This window comes from Rhinopithecus bieti, unplaced genomic scaffold (assembly GCF_001698545.2).
Source record: "Rhinopithecus bieti isolate Rb0 unplaced genomic scaffold, ASM169854v2 scaffold_8675, whole genome shotgun sequence".
Classification (NCBI taxonomy): domain Eukaryota; kingdom Metazoa; phylum Chordata; class Mammalia; order Primates; family Cercopithecidae; genus Rhinopithecus; species Rhinopithecus bieti.
Genome location: NW_016806447.1, coordinates 350,085 through 369,536, shown reverse-complemented (window position 1 = coordinate 369,536; position 19,452 = coordinate 350,085). Strand labels below are relative to the sequence as shown.

The following is a 19,452-nucleotide window of genomic DNA, read 5'->3' as shown; positions in this document are numbered from 1 at the left end:
CACAAAAAATTATAGTTGATTTCCAAATGTGTAAGTAAAATATTGAGGAAAAATATACAAAAATAATAAACAGATTTACATGAAATGGAAATATTACTAGTCCCTAAGAAAATGAAACACTAAATGTTCCCTCAATCAATAAAGTCAGATAACTCAATTGTAGAAGGGGAGATAGAAGTATACTAAGTTTCTTCATCTGGGAAATAAATTGGATTAACTGTAGGTCCTTGTCAAAATGACAGTTCTTATAAAATGATAAAAAATACATATTACAATGTTTCCACCAGGTTTTTGCCTCTGTGCCTTTCCATGGTTAAATACGGCCATATGTCTATATGCAATTGTATTCACCTTATTCCAGAAAAGAACATTAGAGTTCTTTTCAGTAGCATGCCATTATTCTTTTGTGTGAATAATTCATGACTTATTATAAATTTAAAGTGAAATAAAGTCCTGACAAGTATATTTTCTACATTGTTAATAATGAAAACAAAGCCCTCAAAGCTCTACGTAAATCAAATTTTGATCTGGTAAATTAAGAGACACAACCACCATCACAACAAATAATAGCACCTTCAGAAACTGAACCAGAGCTAAGGTTCATCTGTGTGTTGTTAACACTATTAACAAGAACCACCCTTTATTGGTGCTGCCAGATGCCACATACTCTGTCTCTATAGTTCTTTTATTTTCATACTAACTCTGTGTAATCACTATGTTTATCCTCATTTTAAATATAAGGAGAGGAAAGCTCTAACTTCAATAACTCGCCCAAATACATACAAAGAGAATACACACAAATAGGATTCAAATCGAGGACCAAGTCCACCTATCTCCAAACTCTGAATTCAACTTCTGCCATATGACATCTTTTTAAAATAAGGTTTAGTTTGCAAAGGGAAAGGGTGCAGAAGAAAAAGCCTGTGATCTGTTGAGTAGTTCTTACTTACTTGCATGGATGGATGGGTGCATGGACGGATGGATATATGGATGGATGGATGGATGGGTGGATGGATGGATGAATGAATGGATAGATAGACGATAGATAATTACACAGATAGTTATATTTAAAACTTCTAATAACTATGTAAGTTAGAGTTTATCACCATTTTATATAGATATAACATTTAGCTAATACGCCCAATGTCACCCACATAAAAATTTGGGGACGAAAAACAAAATGGTTTTCTTGTGATGTTTCAAAATGCTCCCTCTCTCCACTCTGCCACACAACCTCATGAGTAACAAAGAAGGGTGAAAATAATCTGAAGCCATTTGGCTCAAAAGCCAAAAATGGCAAAAATCTGTGTTCAACTGACATTCCTACATTTCAGTAAAACTAGTTCAGGAGAAAAGAAAGATTTACTGTTAGTAAAATACATTAAAACTAGAGTCATGAGAATCCCATTCTTATATCAAATAGTGCAAGAATACACATTCATTTCAGAAAAGAATGTATTCATATGCACCATATTTTATGAGAATTTGCAGATTTTAAAAGGCATAATATTGCCTAGTTGCCAGAATTTTTTCCATTTAGCATCCTTCAGCTCTGTATTGAAGATTCTGGAAAACACTTTCACCACTTTATGAACCATATGCAGAGTTTGATTCTTCTCCAATTTTTTTTTCATTTGTTATTATCATCATCAGGGAGGATTACATCTCATCTACTTAGCTGCTAGAATGAAGATTTCAGTTTGGAAGAGAGCCGATTTCTTAAAAAAAAAAAAAAGTTAGCTGCTTCAGGCAACAGTCCTTTTGATCTGCTCATTAACACTTTTCAAATGTTCGAGTGATATGGGCATTCTTTGCGCTAAAAAATGTCAGCACTGGAGCCTGCAGCCAGCTTGATGCAATCATATGTTCCAATATTCAGAAAAGAGTGAAAAGAACTGTCAACATTGAATTGCCTTGGATTAAAAAAAAGATATTGTACAATGACTGTAGACCAAGTAGTATTTCGGAACTGATTTTTGCCAGTGACAAAAAAAATGCCCAATTTATCAGCAATGTCATCTAGGTGCCTAGGGACCTAGACAATAGAGAAACATTCTTAGTATTTACAAGAATTTGTTTAAAATATGTGGGGGTCTTCCTTTCATTCTCCCTTTTCTTTTTGATAAGATCAGAGAGGAAGTAAAATGCCTTTCTTTTGACACACGTAAACACAAAGTTCTTATGTTATTGCTTGCGAGGTCCTGCTTTTCTGAATTCCACAAAGTATCTAACTTCAACATCTAGCCTTCAACATCCTGACCAAAATATAATTCAAGTTATCTCATCCTCTGCTTTTTTTTCCTCCTTGACAAACTCATCAATGATTAAATAGTTCTACTTTGAACAAGTAAATAAGTAGCCTGAAATCTGGACAATAAATATAATTTAGAATGCTAAATGAGGACTGAGAAGAACAGTGTGTATTCTGCCAGGAGTTAAGTAAAGGTGCTTCTGTTAAAGCAAATAAACGGAGACCAGGATGAGTTTGATACTATTTCGTAAAAGATGCTCTGTTGGAAAACATCACCATGAAAGCAGTAAGACCTAACATCACACTCTATTTCAAGAAGGCAACCAAACATAAATCATTTTAATTAATGGTGTAAGGAAGGCATATTAAAATTTAAATTACTTCTATTTTATTGTGCATTCCAAAAAAGAAATCAGGCTCCTCTCTAAGTACCTCAATAAAGGTACCAGGAGCCCTCCTCGACAATAAAAAACAAGTGCAATGTACAGCATTATTACTATTTAGAAAAGAACAGCACAGCTGTTCCTGGCTAAGAAAATGATTCTATAGAGTTCCAGCTAGACATATCCTCATAGCGTGAGATCAACTTACTTATAGGCAAATTGGGCTTTAAAAATATAAAAAAGACCATTTGTAAATGGCCTTTTAAATTAAAATTTATGAGATCTTTATGTAATGTCTTAAATGCACTAAAGAAAAATGAATTTGCAATTTTCCCTTGAGGCTCAGAACATTGGCCAAGGACACTAAAGCAAGTGAATATTTGTCATTTTCAGCATATTCAGGTATTTATTTGCAGCTGTATAACACAATCTAATTGACAATACTCCAGAAAGCCTTTGTTTGCCACCTCATCTGTAATTCATCTGAACTGTCTGGTTACCCCAAACTATGCAACTATAGGACTGTCATTTCTCCTATCCTGATTTGTAAAACAAATTTGCTCTTACCTCAAAATATCCTCTAATCTAAACAATGATGAAAACATCCATAATTTCTGATGTAACTAACAATTCAAAACAGGATAAGTTTTGTTTTAATGCCTCCTGCCTTTTTAACCTAGGGAAAAAGACAGGATGCTGATGACGGCTTTGTTAAAGAAAGGAAGTTATAGAGGATGGATATAAGGAAGGATACTCAATGAACAGGATATAGACTCTTAAACAGATGTTAAGACATAACTTCACAAAAAATGAGAACTTTTCCCTTCATGGAACAGTTTGAAAACTGAACACAATCTATCATTCATTAATGGTAGTGCCTAAATATTCAAATGTACATAAGGCTCCTTTTTTATAAGGCTTACTAGATAAAGGTCTCCAAATATCATTGGTTTAGATTTATACTTTTGTATGGAAGGCCCAGACACACAGAGGACACTATCTGCAACATTTAAATTACATCACATCTCTCCGTCATTCTTGAAAACAGTCTTTAGTATGAACCGAAAGATTTAAAATTTAAAAAATATTCTCATATTAAAAGCATCTTGTCTGACCAGATCTTCTATGGCAGGAGTTTTTCCTTAATCTTTTTTATTATATGCCCCTTGATAAGGTTTGGCTCTGTGTCCCCACCCACATCTCATCTCGAATTGTGATCCCCATAATCCCCACGTGTTGAGGGAGGGACCTGGGTGAGAGCTGATTGAATCACGGGGGTGGTTTCCCCCATGCTGTTCTCATGATAGTGAGTGAGCTCTCACGAGATCTGATTGTTTAATGAGGCAGTTTTCCCTGCTCTTACTAGGCTTCTCTTTCCTTCTTCCTGAAGAAGGTCTTTGATTCCTCTTCACCTTCTGCCATGATTGTACGTTTCCTAAGGCCTCCCCAGCTACGCAGAACTGTAAGTCAATTAAACCTTTCCTTATAAATTACCCAGTTTCAGGCAGTTCTTTATAGGAGTGTAAAAATGGACTACTACATCGCCCTTAGCAGTCTGGTGAATCTATGGACCAGTTCCCATAATAATTATTCTAAGTTAAAATGCCTTTTAAAATTTAAAAGGGTCCTAAGTTAAAGGACCCCAATCATATTGAAATGTAATTTTCAAATTTATTTTTAAAAATATGAGATATGGAAATATGTATGTTTCTCTATTAACTCATTAAATAATAAACTCATAATAGGTCTAGAAACTATCATAATTTTAAAGTAGCAATGCCTGTAAAACACATTTCAAAGATACCTGAACAGTAGCCACAAGTAATGGTGTATGCCTATATTCCCTGCTACTTGGGAGGCTGAGGCTGAGATAGGAGGATCTCTTAAGCCCAGGAGTTCTAGGCTGCAGTGAGCTATGATCATGCCACTGCACTCCAGCCTGAGTGACAGAGAACCCGACTCTTAAAAAAAAAATCTGAACAACTATAAATGTGATATGGGATTCATGTGGTTGCTGCTGGTGACAGTTTTCATAACTGTTAATATTTTTGTGGGCAGGGTAAAAAATTAATCAATGAAAAAATGATGATTTCAGTTAGAAGGAAAAAGAAAGATGTATTTTTTTTCTATATAAGTTCACGATTCTCAGGTGAGACATCCCTGTGGGGTATATGTAGCAGCAACTAGACAAAAGTTAAACCGCTTCTACTTCAGAGTTTCATTACAATTAAGAAATTCTTATGTAGTTGTATCTTAGTTCCTACTAAAAATGATTACAAAGGCCACATTTCCCATTGTACATATATTATACAGAACAAAGTTTAAATGAAGTCAACGAAAATTATATCGAGAGTGATTGTATCATAAATTTTCTCAAGCACAATATTTCTCCATAATTGACAGAATTGTTTACTATAACCAGCAAAAAAGGTACTCTATTTTGAATTTGATTTCCAAGTAAAGCAATATCAATTTTCTCAATTTTAAGAATTGGGATAGGTCAAGAAGATGCGTTCAATAATAAGTATTCACCATGCAACATGCCTGGTTTACAATGATGGGTAGAATACACACAGTACCTGCCTTCATGAAATTATTAGTCTGTAAGGGGAGAGAGATTTTAAACAAATAATACATAAATCATTTTCTAATTATAATTTTACTTAAATATCTCCAAAAGGTAACATTTGCTCACCTGACAGGGTAATGTTATAAAATTTTGGCTAAAATTTAATATAAAACATCATAGAAGGGATGTTTCTGACTTTGATATGTTTCTTTTCCCTGATATAAAACTGGTACAGCTAACCAGGTATATATCATAGTTTCACAGACACAGTAATTAGTCAAATGTTCAAATTTTTTGCTTTCCTTCATAGAGTGAAGATCAATTTCTAGCTTTTAAGGGGTTCAATAGTTCAATATCTGAATATGAATAAAACTGTACTGGCTCCTCTAGCAAATCATTTCACCCCTGAGAAAGCTGTCCATGGATCTCTGTCGTCAAATGATTCTAATAACATATATGCGTGAGACACTTCCGAAAATTGTAAACCTGTCTCTTCCAAAAATCCCTTGTTGCTCTAAGATAGTAAGTAAATTCTATTCAGTATATGAAGCATTATGCATACTATCTTCAAAGTTACAAAACAGAGGGGTTATTCTAATTTTAAAGGATGCATATTGGTTTTAATAGCCTTGGTACCACTGCAAATATTTTAAAGAATATTTCATTGCCTCTCATTTTGCAATTGCTTGTACCCTATAAAAAGTTCAGGGTTTTTGTTTTCTTTTCTTTTTTGTAATGCATTTGTCTGGAAACAAAAATTCCCCAACTCGGGAATATCAGAAACATTCAAGAGATATATAAGTTTCTTCTTGCTGCTGTAACAAATTATCATACACTTAGTGTCTTAAAGCCACATAAACATTTTTTTAATACTTCTGGAAGTCTGGAGTCTGAAGTGAGTCTTACAGGGTTAAAAATCAGGTGTTGGCAAAACTGGTTCCTCCTGAAGTCTCTAGGGATGGATTTGTTTCTTGCCTCTTCCAGCTTCTAGTGACTGCCAGCATTCCTTGGCTCATGGCTGCATTGCTCCAATCTCTACCTCTATGGTTACATTGCCTTCTTTCCATCAATAGTCTAATCTCCCTCTGTCTCCCTTTTATAAGTCTTGGATTTCATTGATGACCCATCTAGATCACCCTGAATAATATCAAGATGTTTAATTTAATCCCATCTTCAAAGTCCCTTTTGCTATATCAGGTAATATTACAAGGTTCCAGGGATTAAGACCTGGATGTCTTTAGGGATCTTTATCTATTTTGTTGAAAGAGGCTCTTCCAAACTGCATAACCTCTGGAGCTGCCTCAGTCTAACCAAATCCCCTTCCTCTCTGGGAGAACTGCCACCATTGGAAACCTGGCAGCCACTGTTCTGAAAGACTTGCTGTTATTTGAGGCAGAAAAAAGAAAAAAAGACCTGAGAATCACTGTCTAAAATACAAGTAACATTGTCATCACTGACTCATTGATTAGAGGTCTATGAGATTTTAAACCCTGAATGATGAATGATTCAGTCATGTTATAAAATATGACTTAGTATTTCATATTTTGGCATTTTATAAAATATGAAATGACTGGATGAAGAATATGTGACAGATATTGAGACTTCTGTTCAGGGAGTTTTCTTTCCATGATCTGTATTGATAAGAGCTCCTGAGCATATGACGCTCACAGAGGTGGACAGCTGACACACCATAAATGTGCCTAAGAAGAGACATTTTAAGTTATTTAGTCATGTTTCAGTTGAGAGATTAGATTTAAATATTTGCCACTAGTTCTTAAAACACATTCAAGCAAAAAGACATTTGCCCAACACCATGTTGAAACAGATGAATTTCATTTTCTATTAAAAAGTTCATTGCTAGGAATGATAATCAAAGTCAAATTGATCCCCAATAATTTAACACTACTAAGAATTACTTAAATGGTCACATCCTAATTTCAACATTGCACAAATATATAATCTAAAAGGAACAAAATAAGATAAACACCCTGCAATTGTACTATAATACCCTCTGAAAACTCAAGATCCTTTTCCACAAGGTTATCATCACACTATCTCCTTTTTACATCACGTCTTCATTTTTCTCTAGTTCACTTAATTTCAGCTTAAGATTCCAGCTATCTATACTTTGTTAGAAGTACTTTGTTCTGGCCGTATTTAAGGTGCAATATCTGTCACTGCCTTTCCATTTCCATTGTTAATGGAACTCAGTTGGATATAGTCTTAAATAATTTTTGTCAGGACTAGACTTTAGCACTACTTTGAAGCCAGCAAAGTTTCTTTCAGGTAATTAGATTGATCGAATCTCTCCAGTGGCTTCTCATCATCCCTAGGAAGAGATCAGACTTTCTATTACAAGACATAGGAGGTCCTCCCCAATGGGTTCATGCCAAAACCCAAACCATCATTCACCTAGCACAGTAGGTCTCAGCCTAGCACTTCTAAAAGCAATCAGAATAACTCATGATTCCACATGCACTTCATCTGAAATGTGCTTCAAGAAGTGCCAACATCTTATTCATGACTCAGAACTGAATTGGGGGTCATCAGGTCAACCAGGTTTCTCTGAAATGCTCCCTGTAGTCTTGGCAAACCCTTCCTCCTTTATGTTTCTACGGTTCTTTACAACATCTCTACTGGGACTTCAATTACCTTCCATTTACACTTATTTGCACACATTTTTATGTTTCCATATTAAAATGTGAATTTCCATATCATATTATAAGCATTTTTGTATCCCCAGTTCCTAGCACAATACTGACATCTACTAGATAATCAATATTAGCCAAGGGCTGAATTCAGAATTTCACCTCTCCTTTGTTCTTGCTTTAAAATCTACTTTAGGAAACATTTGCTATCATTCACTTATACCTAGGTATAAATATAAGTTCATACTTATATGAACTTAGAAGGGCAAATTGCTTTTTAATCTATATTTCTAAGGGTAAAATAAAGGTGGTCTCCTCTATTAAATAAGGTCAGGAAATTAATAAACATCCAGGATGTTTCTGAGGATAGGAAGCCTTTCTGATATCCTGATACTCCACTATTAAAGGGCCCTCTTTATGCCTTGCAGAAAGTAACTCCATGATTTGAGACCTGCAGAGTCCAAGGCTTTAGAGTCCCATGTGCCTAGTCTCTGATCTAGTCACCTGATGATTGGTTCCTCTCCTTGATATCCAAAATGATGGTCAAAACCTATATTTGAGCACATTTCATTTTGCATATGTCTTTTTTAAAAAATTGATAAATGGGATCTAATTAAACTAAAGAGCTTCTGCACAGCAAAAGAAACTACCATCAGAGTGAACAGGCAACCTACAGAATGGGAGAAAATTTTTGCAATCTACTCATCTGACAAAGGGCTAATATCCAGAATCTACAAAGAACTCAAACAAATTTACAAGAAAAAAACAAACAACCCCATCAAAAAGTGGGCAAAGGATATGAACAGACATTTCTCAAAAGAAGACATTCATACAGCCAACAGACACATGAAAAAATGCTCATCATCACTCACCATCAGAGAAATGCAAATCAAAACCACAATGAGATACCATCTCACACCCATTAGAATGGCTATCATTAAAAAGGCAGGAAACAACAGGTGCTGGTGAGGATGTGGAGAAACAGAAACACTTTTACACTGTTGGTGGGACTGTAAACTAGTTAAACCATTGTGGAAAACAGTGTGGCGATTCCTCAAGGATCCAGAACTAGAAATACCATTTGACCCAGCCATCCCATTACTGGGTATATACCCAAAGGATAATAAATCATGCTGCTATAAAGACACATGCACACGTATGTTTATTGCAGCACTATTCACAATAGCAAAGACTTGGAATCAACCCAGATGTCCATCAATGGCAGAGTGGATTAAGAAAATGTGGCACATACACACCATGAAACACTATGCAGCCATAAGAATGGATGAGTTCATGTCCTTTGTAGGGACATGGATGTAGCTGGTAACCATCATTCTCAGGAAACTATCGCAAGAACTGAAAACCAAATAGCGCATGTTCTCACTCATAGCTGCGAATTGAAAAATGAGATCACTTGGACACAGGAAGGGAAACATCACACACTGGGGCCTATTGTGGGGAGGGGGATGGGGGGAGGGATAACATTAGGAGATATACCTAATGTAAATGACAAGTTAATGGGTGTAGCACACCAACATGGCACATTTATACACATGTAACAAACCTGCACGTTGTGCACATGTACCCTAGAACATAAAGTATAATAAAAAAAATTTAAAAATTAAAAAATAATCATACACTTTGACACTTCTGAGCCCTCTGGTCAATACTAAATGAAATTGCAAAGTGATAAAAAAGAAAAGGGGGGGGGAATGCACCACTGCAAACTTTAAATTAAAAAACCAAGGAAGACAAATTACATTAGGGCATCTTTTTGCTTTTTAATGTGATACTCAAGAATGCTAGTCACCCTAAAATAGCCATAACTAGATAATCAAGATTACAACAGGAAACTGAGCATAAATTGCTATGGCAGGAAACTGATTAGTTCAGCAAAGAGACAGGATGCTTCTTGTCTCTACTGTTATCTGAGTTAATTGTATGCCTCCTCCATGGGCCAACTGCTCTGAGATAAAGAATTGTAAAGTTGCCTCATGAAAGCAAACTGAAGTACAACTAATAATAAATGCAGGGCTAAAACAAAGCACATCTGAAATTGCAAGGATGATGAAATCAGTCAGCAAACATGAGAGCGGGGAGGAAAAGGCAATCTTACAGTATTATGTAAAACATTACCATGAGCTACAGAATATTAAGTTCTACATAATGTGCTTATAATAAAAGGAATATTCTCAAAATAAGTAGTAGGCATGATTTGGAAGAGGGCTTCCTTAAGATACTTTTTTTTTCTATGAAACCTGAACAATCTAAATTGGATTGCTTGAAATGTGTAGAATGATGCCCCCCAACCAACATGTCCATATCTTAATTACCTGGTACTGTGAATATGTTATCTTGATGGCAAAAGGGATTTTGCAGAAGTGATTAAGGTTCAGGATCTTGAGATGAGAGATGATCCTGGATTATCTAGGTGCGTCCAATCTAATCCCATGGTTCCTTAAAACCGGAGGACCTTTCCCAGCTGGGTTCAGAGTTACAGGGAGATGTGACCACAGAAAAACGGTCGAAAAGATGCAACACATCTGGCTTTGCAGATGGGGAAAGGGGGGTATGAGGCAAAGAATGTGAGTAGCCTATAGAAGCTGGAAAAGGCAAAGAAATGGCTTGTTCCCTAGAGCATTCAGAAAGAAACGCATCCCTGCCAACACCTTTTAGTCCAGGTAAACCCAGTGAGACTCATGTGAAAGCTGTGATTAGACAGCTGTTAAATAATAAATTTGTGTTGTTTTTAATCAACACGTGTGGAAATTTGTTACAGCAGCAATAGATAACTGATATACACCCATATTCTTTCACAGGCTTTATACAAACACACAAAAATGACACAAACTGAAACTCCTCGTCATTACTCCAAAAGTAGCAGTTTAGCAGACAATTGTGCATGACTAATCTCTGAACAAATATTTTTCAGTAGCAAACAGAGAAGGTCCTGAAATGGCAGACCCTTCAAAGAGGAAATGAATAATTTAATGAGCACTTAAAAAAACTGACAAATTATCAGCTCCTCTCAATGAACCCAAAATAAAACATCAATTTTCTTGAATTTCTCTTGCACTTGAAGGAAAATACACTTTATCTGAACTACCTCCCCTATTTTCTCTCCCCTCTTCCCACAAACCTGATTTTAAAGTGCTTTTTAGATGAATTTTTTAAATAAATATTTACTGACCTGCACGTTTTCTAGAATTTATTATAGTAGTGAAGACAAAATTCATTTTGCAAACTGAAACTTCGCTGTTATTGAGTAACATGGCATTTATTCACATTTCAGACCTTACTTTACATCTTTCTAATTTTTTTTAAGTAGAGTTGCAAATCCTTCTTACTCACCACTTTGCAGCAAAGGGGCCAAAACCACCACATCAAACCGATCCCCAGGAGTAGCAGTAACACCAAAATAACAATGATGGCTGCGATCCCATTAGACTGAAGTAGGCAAAAAACAAAAACAAAGCAGTCAGCACAGCTTATGGTCAAATTCCAAATGTATATATATTTTAAGGAAACACCAGAAAATAATGCGGAAAGTATAATGTCAAACTAGATTTTAACCACATTATTTTAATTTCTTGAAATTCTACAAATTTATCTTCTATTTAATATATATTATGTTTTATGTTATGTTGTTGTGACAGGCAATAATAAACACAAACTTTCTCAAAATTCTGCAGACTCTTTACAAATATATCTGAAAGGAATGTAAGAAAAAATCACTAATCAGGATTAGACTGGTCCCTATCTTTCATGTAAGGATTATCTTGGTTCAAAGTATAAATATCCATAGGCAGAATTTAGGTAGAATCCTCCAGACTTTTTGATGGTGAAACACAATTAATTGCACGTAGTTAAATAATAAGATGAATATTTAAAAAATTATCAAGTAGATGACAAACCAACAATGGTTTCCCAACAATGGTTGGGAAATGGTATATACACATCAATGCAAGAATGTAATCTCATGCATTCATATATCAGATGTTCTCTCACTGCAGCTGAAATATGACCTACACAAAAACCACAGTGGTGTTCTTTCCCTTCCTAACTACTGAGCTCCTCCAGCCTTAAGGCACCTACTCTGGGATCTGTTCTTAAACCCTTTCATATAAAAACAACCTACTCATTTTACAGGATTCATATTAAGTCACTTCATGGAAGTCTTCCTTGGACCCTTTGACTATAAATGCCCCTTTGATTAAACAACTCATATTTCTCTATACTTTAATCTTTAGTGCTTATTACAATGCAATGCAATCAATTAATTATGAATTTTGTGATTGTTTAATTTATATTTTCTACCATGATTTATTGTAAGCTCTAGGAAGTCAGGGGCTACATCTAGCCCACTTAGCACTGTATACCCCATGTCTGGCATTTAAAAACTACTCACTGAGGCCAGGCAGGATGGCTCACGCCTGTAATCCCAGCACTTTGGGAGGCCAAGGAAGGCAGATCATGAGGTCAGGACTTCGAGAATAGCCTGGCCAACATGGTGAAACCCCATCTCTACTAAAAATATAAAAATTAGCTGGGCGTGGTGGCGGGCACCTGTAATCCCAGCTACTAAGGAGACTGAAGCAGGAGAACTGCTTGAACCTGAGAGGTGGAGGTTGCCGTGAGCTGAGACTGCACCACTGCACTCCAGCCTGAGAGACAGAGTGAAAGAAAGAAAAGAAAAGAAAAGAAAAGAAAAGAAAAGAAAAGAAAAGAAAAGAAAAGAAAAGAAAAGAAAACTACTCACTGAGAGAATGAACTCTAAAGAAAAAAGACAGCAAAAGACATGGATACAAAGAAGAATGTTTACTGAACTTTCACTGTAGAGATAGTTTCCAAGGGAATAAGAGATATCTCCCAAATGCCTAATCTCTAGGATCCTCAGTAATAATGTTTTATTTTGTGTGTGTGTGTGTTTTTTAAGAGAAAAAAAACAGGGAAGAAAAGAAAAAGAGCAAAAGAGAAAGATTAATACTAATACTTTATAGAAATTTTCAGACAAATACCTAAGTAGCCTGTTCTTAGAAAGAACATTCCAAAGCGCATCTTTCTTTACAAAATTCTAAATATTCATGAATAAATCATGCTACCATCCACAGGCATAAACACATTAAGCTCTAAAATCTAGGCAAACAAGAATATAACAGAAAAAGGATGTCATAGAAACGTATGGAAAACTGTGGTACCCTATGGGAGAAATATTGTCAAATGTATAAATCTTGATCTCACCTTCAAAAATATGGTCTTATGCAAGACAGCCTCTAACTTGACTGTCCATGTACAGAAGGAATACATTTCTCACCAGGCCTTTCCCACATGAGGATCCAGTCACAGCACTCATAGAAATGGCACACCATTTGGCTGTGCTATGCAACTTTCAAAAGGGCTCTATGAACATTTGGTTTCCCCTTTTCTTAGAATTCACACCCGTGTTCAGAAATAAGGACATGCAACTAGAGGCCATGAAACTGCTAAAAATTTAGTGGTGAGTTTGTTTCTTCTATGCATGTGCCAAGAACAGGAAAATCAGAAAATTGCACTGACAGAACATAAAGTAGATGGGCTAGCCCTGATAGATACTTAAATTTTTTTATTTTTCCCTTAAAAAAATGCCTTCATTAGTAGCACTGACAAAATATTATGCACCTCCAGATACAAATATACGTTATTACAATATTATCATATCAACTGATTCCAAAGTCTTGTCTTAAAAAAATTAAAAATTGCCAGGCGCAGTGGATCACTCCTGTAATCCCAGGGCTTTGGAAGGCTGAGGTGGGTGGATCACAAGGTCAGAAGATCGAGACTATCCTGGCTAACACGGTGAAACCCCATCTCTACTAAAAATACAAAAAATTAGCCAGGCGTGGTGGTGGGCACCTGTAGTTCCAGCTACTCCGGAGGCTGAGGCAGGAGAATGGCGTGAACCCGGGAGGCGGAGGTTGCTGTAAGCTGAGATCGCACCACTGTACTCCAGCCTGGGCAACAGAGGGAGACTCCCTCTCAAAATAAATAAATAAATAAAAAATAAAAATAAATTATGCATTTTCTAAAGACCTACAGATCTAGTACACATTTAAGTCAAGCATGATGGGAAAAGGGTCAGGGGAAGCAAAAAAGGCCCCCTGGTCTTGCTATCTGTCTATCTATCTATCTGATGATTATTTCATTTACTGGATTCCTTCTGAAATATTTAATATCAGGAATTAGGAAACTATGGCACAAGGGGCAAATCCAGCCAATCTATTTTGTAAGACTCCAGCAAGCTAAGAACATTTCTACCTTGTTCAAGAAAAGTGACATTAAGTCTAAATATTTATTAAAACTTTCTGAGTTCTAAAGAGAGGCATGCCTATGTCAAACTGAGAAGCTTCCAGTTTCGCTCATGATACAGATCCATGTGTAATCAAATCTAGTTTCATACTCTTCTTCATCTGACTCTTAAGTCCATAGTTTGCAATACGGTATCTGGTTACAAGACTGAATTCTGTGTGTTCCACCTTTCCCCCATATGTTTATAAAGTTTTGTGCAAAATTAAACTGTTTTTCTTTCATGACTAACATCTTTCTTGCTCTGATAGTGGCTCTGGCTATCAAAACAAACACAATGGGAGAACCGGAATTTGTACCCAGTTAACTGAGCTGATGTCTGGGATGGGTGTATTCAGGGCCCGTGTCATCTGCATCTAATTTCCTTTTCTTCACTAAAAGCCAGTTATACAATAAAAAACTTTATTCTGCCAAATATAACTAAAATTCTAGCGAAGAGAATCACAGAGGTATAAAAATAAATCAGGGTGACTCCTGCCCTTGCAACATAACTATGGGAAAGAGGAATCACTGGAAAGTTTCAAAAGAGCGTTAGTTGTTATTGCTGCAATCTATCTAGAAAATAGCGAATTCGCAGCAGCCACATTAGAATGAAACAGACACAGAACAGAGAAAATGGGTCTTCACAATTTTGTTTCATGAATTTAGAGTTAGGGAAAGAAAATAGAGTCATGAAACAGATGATTATTTCATTTACTGGATTCTTTCTGGAATATTTGGTATCAGGAATTAGGAAACTACGGCACAAGGGTCAAATCCAGCCAATCTATTTGGTAAGACCCCAGCGAGCTAATAACTTTTTTTTTTTTACAATATTACATAAAGCTGAAAAAAATCAAAAGAAGAATATGTTACAAGAAATTCCAATGTCAGTGTACATAGTTTTATTGAACACAGCCATTTGTTTACATAATGTCTATAGCTGCTTTTGCACTACAATGGTAGAGTTAAGTAGTTGTGACAGAGACCATATGGCCCCCAAAGCCTTAAGTATGTGTTTACTATCTGGCCTTCTACAGGAAAAATTTGCCAACTCTTGTCCTATATAAATCAATGTAGAATCTGGTTTAAAATGGCAGATTGTGGAAGTGTTCAGTCAGGGGGTGAGGGAGACAGACGTGGGTTCAATTCTCAATTCTAGCATTTATCAGACTGCAAAACTGGGCAAGTAACAACCTTTCACAGCCTCCAGGCTTCAAGTATCCCTTTTGCAGGGACAGTAAGGACTGAAATCACCTGATGTTACACTCATCAAACCATGTACCTCTTTGAGGGGTGGGGCCACATAAGAAGAAGCACCTTCTAATGTATTTGGATAAATGTGCACTGAATATCGGAGGTATCTTCCTGTTCCCCAGTTTTCTCATCTGTAAAATTAACATAATCTGAACAGCCTCCTCTTGGATTGTGAGTGTTAAATGAAGCCATAAAGGATTTAGCACATATACAGCAGTGCTGAGCACAGCTCAGCAAACAGGTTCTTGGTATTGTTATTGCAAAAGAGTCTGAAGATCAGTGATTTCAAGAGAAAAAAAAGGACATCTTTCCATTATTATTATTATTATTATTATTATTATTATTATTATTTTGAGACGGAGTCTCACTCTGTCGCCCAGGCTGGAGTGCAGTGGCGCGATCTCAGCTGATTGCAAGTTCCGCCTACCGGGTTCACGCCATTCTCCTGCCTCAGCCTCCCGAGTAGCTGAGATTACAGGCGTCCACCACCTCACCCGGCTAATTTTTTTTGTTGTTGTTGTTTTTTAGTAGAGATAGGGTTTCACCATGTTAGCCAGGATGATCTCGACCTCCTGACTTCGTGATCCGCCTGTCTCGGCCTCCCAAAGTGCTGGGATTACAGGCTTGAGCCACTGCGCCCGGCCTCCATTATGTTTTAAAAAGCAGAGATCCATTTTAAAGATCTTTTGAGGAGAGATGAAGATAAAGGATTGTCTAAATACAAACCCCCCTCAGACTCTAATCTTAAATCTCTTAAATCTAAAACTTAGTTTCCCCATTTTAAACTAGATATATGGTTACTTTCAATCATTCATTTACTGAATAATTTTGGAGCACTTGCTCTGTGTAAGGACAGTCGGGCAATGAGCACAGCACAAGCCCTGCCATCAACATCTCAAGGCTAGTAAGAAAGGCCCAGAAGCAAACAGGAACTCACAGCTCAGTTCCTAAGGGTCTTAACAGGACTGAGCCCTGGATGTTCCTGAAGCAGACAGAGGAGCTTCTTTATTTGTGGGATTTTAACAAGGACTAATCAATGACTAGAATAATAGTGTTTTACTTTGTTTGGCTTTCAAATGCCTGAGCAAGTAAAAAGCATTATCCTCACAATGAGCAATATCACTAACTGCATTTCACCTGTTCACGATATGCAAATATGACCGAAAGACTAAATATTATTTAAATCCAAGGTCCAGGTATTTATCATAATATTACCCACTATACTCTTCTATTTTCAATAGATATTCCATGCACAAATCAGCAGGTGCATCTCATCAGCGCAAGTCTCATTTTTCATATCTATGAAATGGTAATATTACTCCCACAGGCAACAGGTATTTGAGGTTAAATACGAAGCAATGGTTAAATCTAAGGAGAAAAAATAATTATCCTATAATTACTGTCAACATGAAAAAGTGAATGACAGTATTTATTATCCTGTAATAACTAGAGGAATAATAAAAGTCACAGGGAAGAGAAGGCTTCAAGTCACCAGCCTTGGCAGACACAGGGAGATCACTGGTGACCCCTCGGACTTTTTCTCAGCCCTGGCTCACCTTGGCCTCTCCCAGGCACTTACTGGTGCCCTCTCTTCACCTTGGAATTCTAACTTCCTTTGTCTTCTTCATTCGGTGTCTGGTCTTCCCACGTCTTGAGCAGTTCTTTCTCTTATTTCTTCACTTACTCTATTGACCAAGACAGCCTTACCTATTCATTCAGTTTGATTAAACTTTAAACTTCAATCAAATCAGGTTTCTTCTGACTGTGGGTCTTGGATCTCCCTTTTCTTTAAGAATCTACTTTTAAAAATTTGTGACCGGGTGCATTGGCTCACGCCTGTGATCCCAGCACTTTGGGAGGCCAAGGCAGACAAATCACGAGGTCAGGAGATTGAGACCATCCTGGCCAACATGGTTAAACCCCGTCTCTACTAAAAATACAAAAATTAACTGGGCGTGGTGGCACACACCTGTAATCCCAGCTATTCGGGAGGCTGAGGCAGGAGAATTGCTTGAACTCAGGAGGTGGAGATTGCAGTGAGCCGAGCTCGCGCCACTGCACTCCAGCCTAGCAACAGAGCAAGACTCCGTCTCAAAAAAATAAAAAAATAAATAAATAAATAAATAAAAACTTGTAATCACAAAATATTTCTCTACCTTTTGAAAGGCATTTATTATTATTATTATTTTTATTTATTTATTTTTTTTTTGAGACGGAGTCTCGCTCTGTCGCCCAGGCTGGAGTGCAGTGGCCGGATCTCAGCTCACTGCAAGCTCCGCCTCCCGGGTTTACGCCATTCTCGTGCCTCAGCCTCCCGAGTAGCTGGGACTACAGGCGCCGCCACCTCGCCCGGCTAGTTTTTTGTATTTTAGTAGAGACGGGGTTTCACCGTGTTAGCCAGGATGGTCTCGATCTCCTGACCTCGTGATCTGCCCGTCTCGGCCTCCCAAAGTGAAAGGTATTTAAATCTCCTTTGAGCAGTTTTACAGACCCTGTAAGACTCTCTTTCTCAAGGCCCTGGGAGCCACTCCTTTGACATCATCAAGGGAGATAGTGCCCCTATCACATGGTCTCTGTAGAAGGGGAGAAACCTAATATCAGTGATGCTTTGCTCCAAGTTTTGCCACTACCTCCTATTAGGAAAGTAGGAGAAAGTTTACTTTTCCTTTAGGTAAGGTCAATTAGCAGATACTGGTGGCCTATAATTCCCACCGTCCCAGCTTTGAAAATTCTCCAAATTTTTGTTTGATCACAGTTAAATTCAATCACCCTTCCCTCTCGCAACAGTCTTGAATAAGGTCTTCCTTGCCTGTTTAATTTTGTCCAGTGCATTTTTTTCTTTGACTCTATGTATGCCTCCCCACTTCAAAATGACATTGACTCTAAATTCTCCCATTTTCCCCTCCCCTTCCTACAACCTCAGCAAAAGTAAAACTTAAATTTTTACTTCCAGTACTGATCACTCACTGAGATGTGAAACTAGAGCTACAAGTACCCGCTTGACACTGCCAACCTCACTTACAGAACATGTCTACAGTGAAAATTCTTCCCATCTCCAGATTCACCTCTCACTTTGGATGTTTCCGATGGCAGCATCATTCTTCCAGCCCACGAGATTCAATATTTTGGAATCAAACATTCCCCCATAACCACCAGTAAGTCACTTTATAATATGTATTTCTTCATTAATACAATTTACATGGCTATTTCTAGGACTATTTCTACCACCATCAGTCAATTTAGAAACTAAAGTTTTATGCCTATATTCTAGCATTTGCTTCCTAAAAGCTTTTTCTGTGCCTTGTTTTTCTTTTCCTGTCCTGTCTCTTACATGTCACTACTAATTTAATCTTCCTAAAATAGTATGTTTCACCATTACATGTGTGTCCAAAGCCCTTTAAAACCATATTATTATTTATTGGAGTCAGACCTTGTGATTTCTCAAGCCAATAAAACCTGAAAAAAAGCTTCTCACATAGGCTTGCCAGCTAATAATTCTGCCAAATAACAGCATACAAGGAAAAAGAGAAAAGAAGAGAAGAAGCAGGAGGAGGGAGAGGAATATGAGGAAGGAAGAAGAAAGGACTGAAGGAATAGGGAGGTGGGAGAAAAGAAAGAAGGAAGTATGGAATGAGGGAGGGAGGGAGGGACAGATGGAGGGAGGGAAGGAAGGAAGGGATAAAGAAAGGAGGGAGAGGTCGGTCCTGACAAATTAAGTATATTTCCTCAATCAAAGGATATTTTAAAATTAAAATGGGACAAAGAACAATTTCAAAATAAAATAAATCTAATAATATGAAAAATATAATCCATTTTCTTTCCTTTTTTCATTTCAGCACCGTAGAATTTGGGAATCACAGCCTGTAGGATGAACTCTAAATTCAATTCAGTTTTTTAGGTTGTTGATAATCTGGTCTAATTTTTCTATTTCCAATCATTTCTTCCGCTTATTTCTACTCCAGTCAAATGCATCTCCTCTCAATTTTGTCAACACATTCCCACCCCATTTGCTCTTTCTCTATA

General features: G+C 36.9%; 1 protein-coding gene across 1 annotated transcript in view; it reads right to left on the bottom strand.

Moving 5' to 3' along the window:
- ANTXR2 (ANTXR cell adhesion molecule 2) overlaps positions 1-19,452 on the bottom strand; it is a 167,138-nt gene that overhangs the window by 89,306 nt on the left and 58,380 nt on the right. Inside the window, exon 12 of the mRNA XM_017876529.1 lies at positions 11,203-11,298. Coding sequence (XP_017732018.1) covers positions 11,203-11,298 — 96 coding nt within the window. The remainder of the gene's footprint in view (positions 1-11,202; positions 11,299-19,452) is intronic.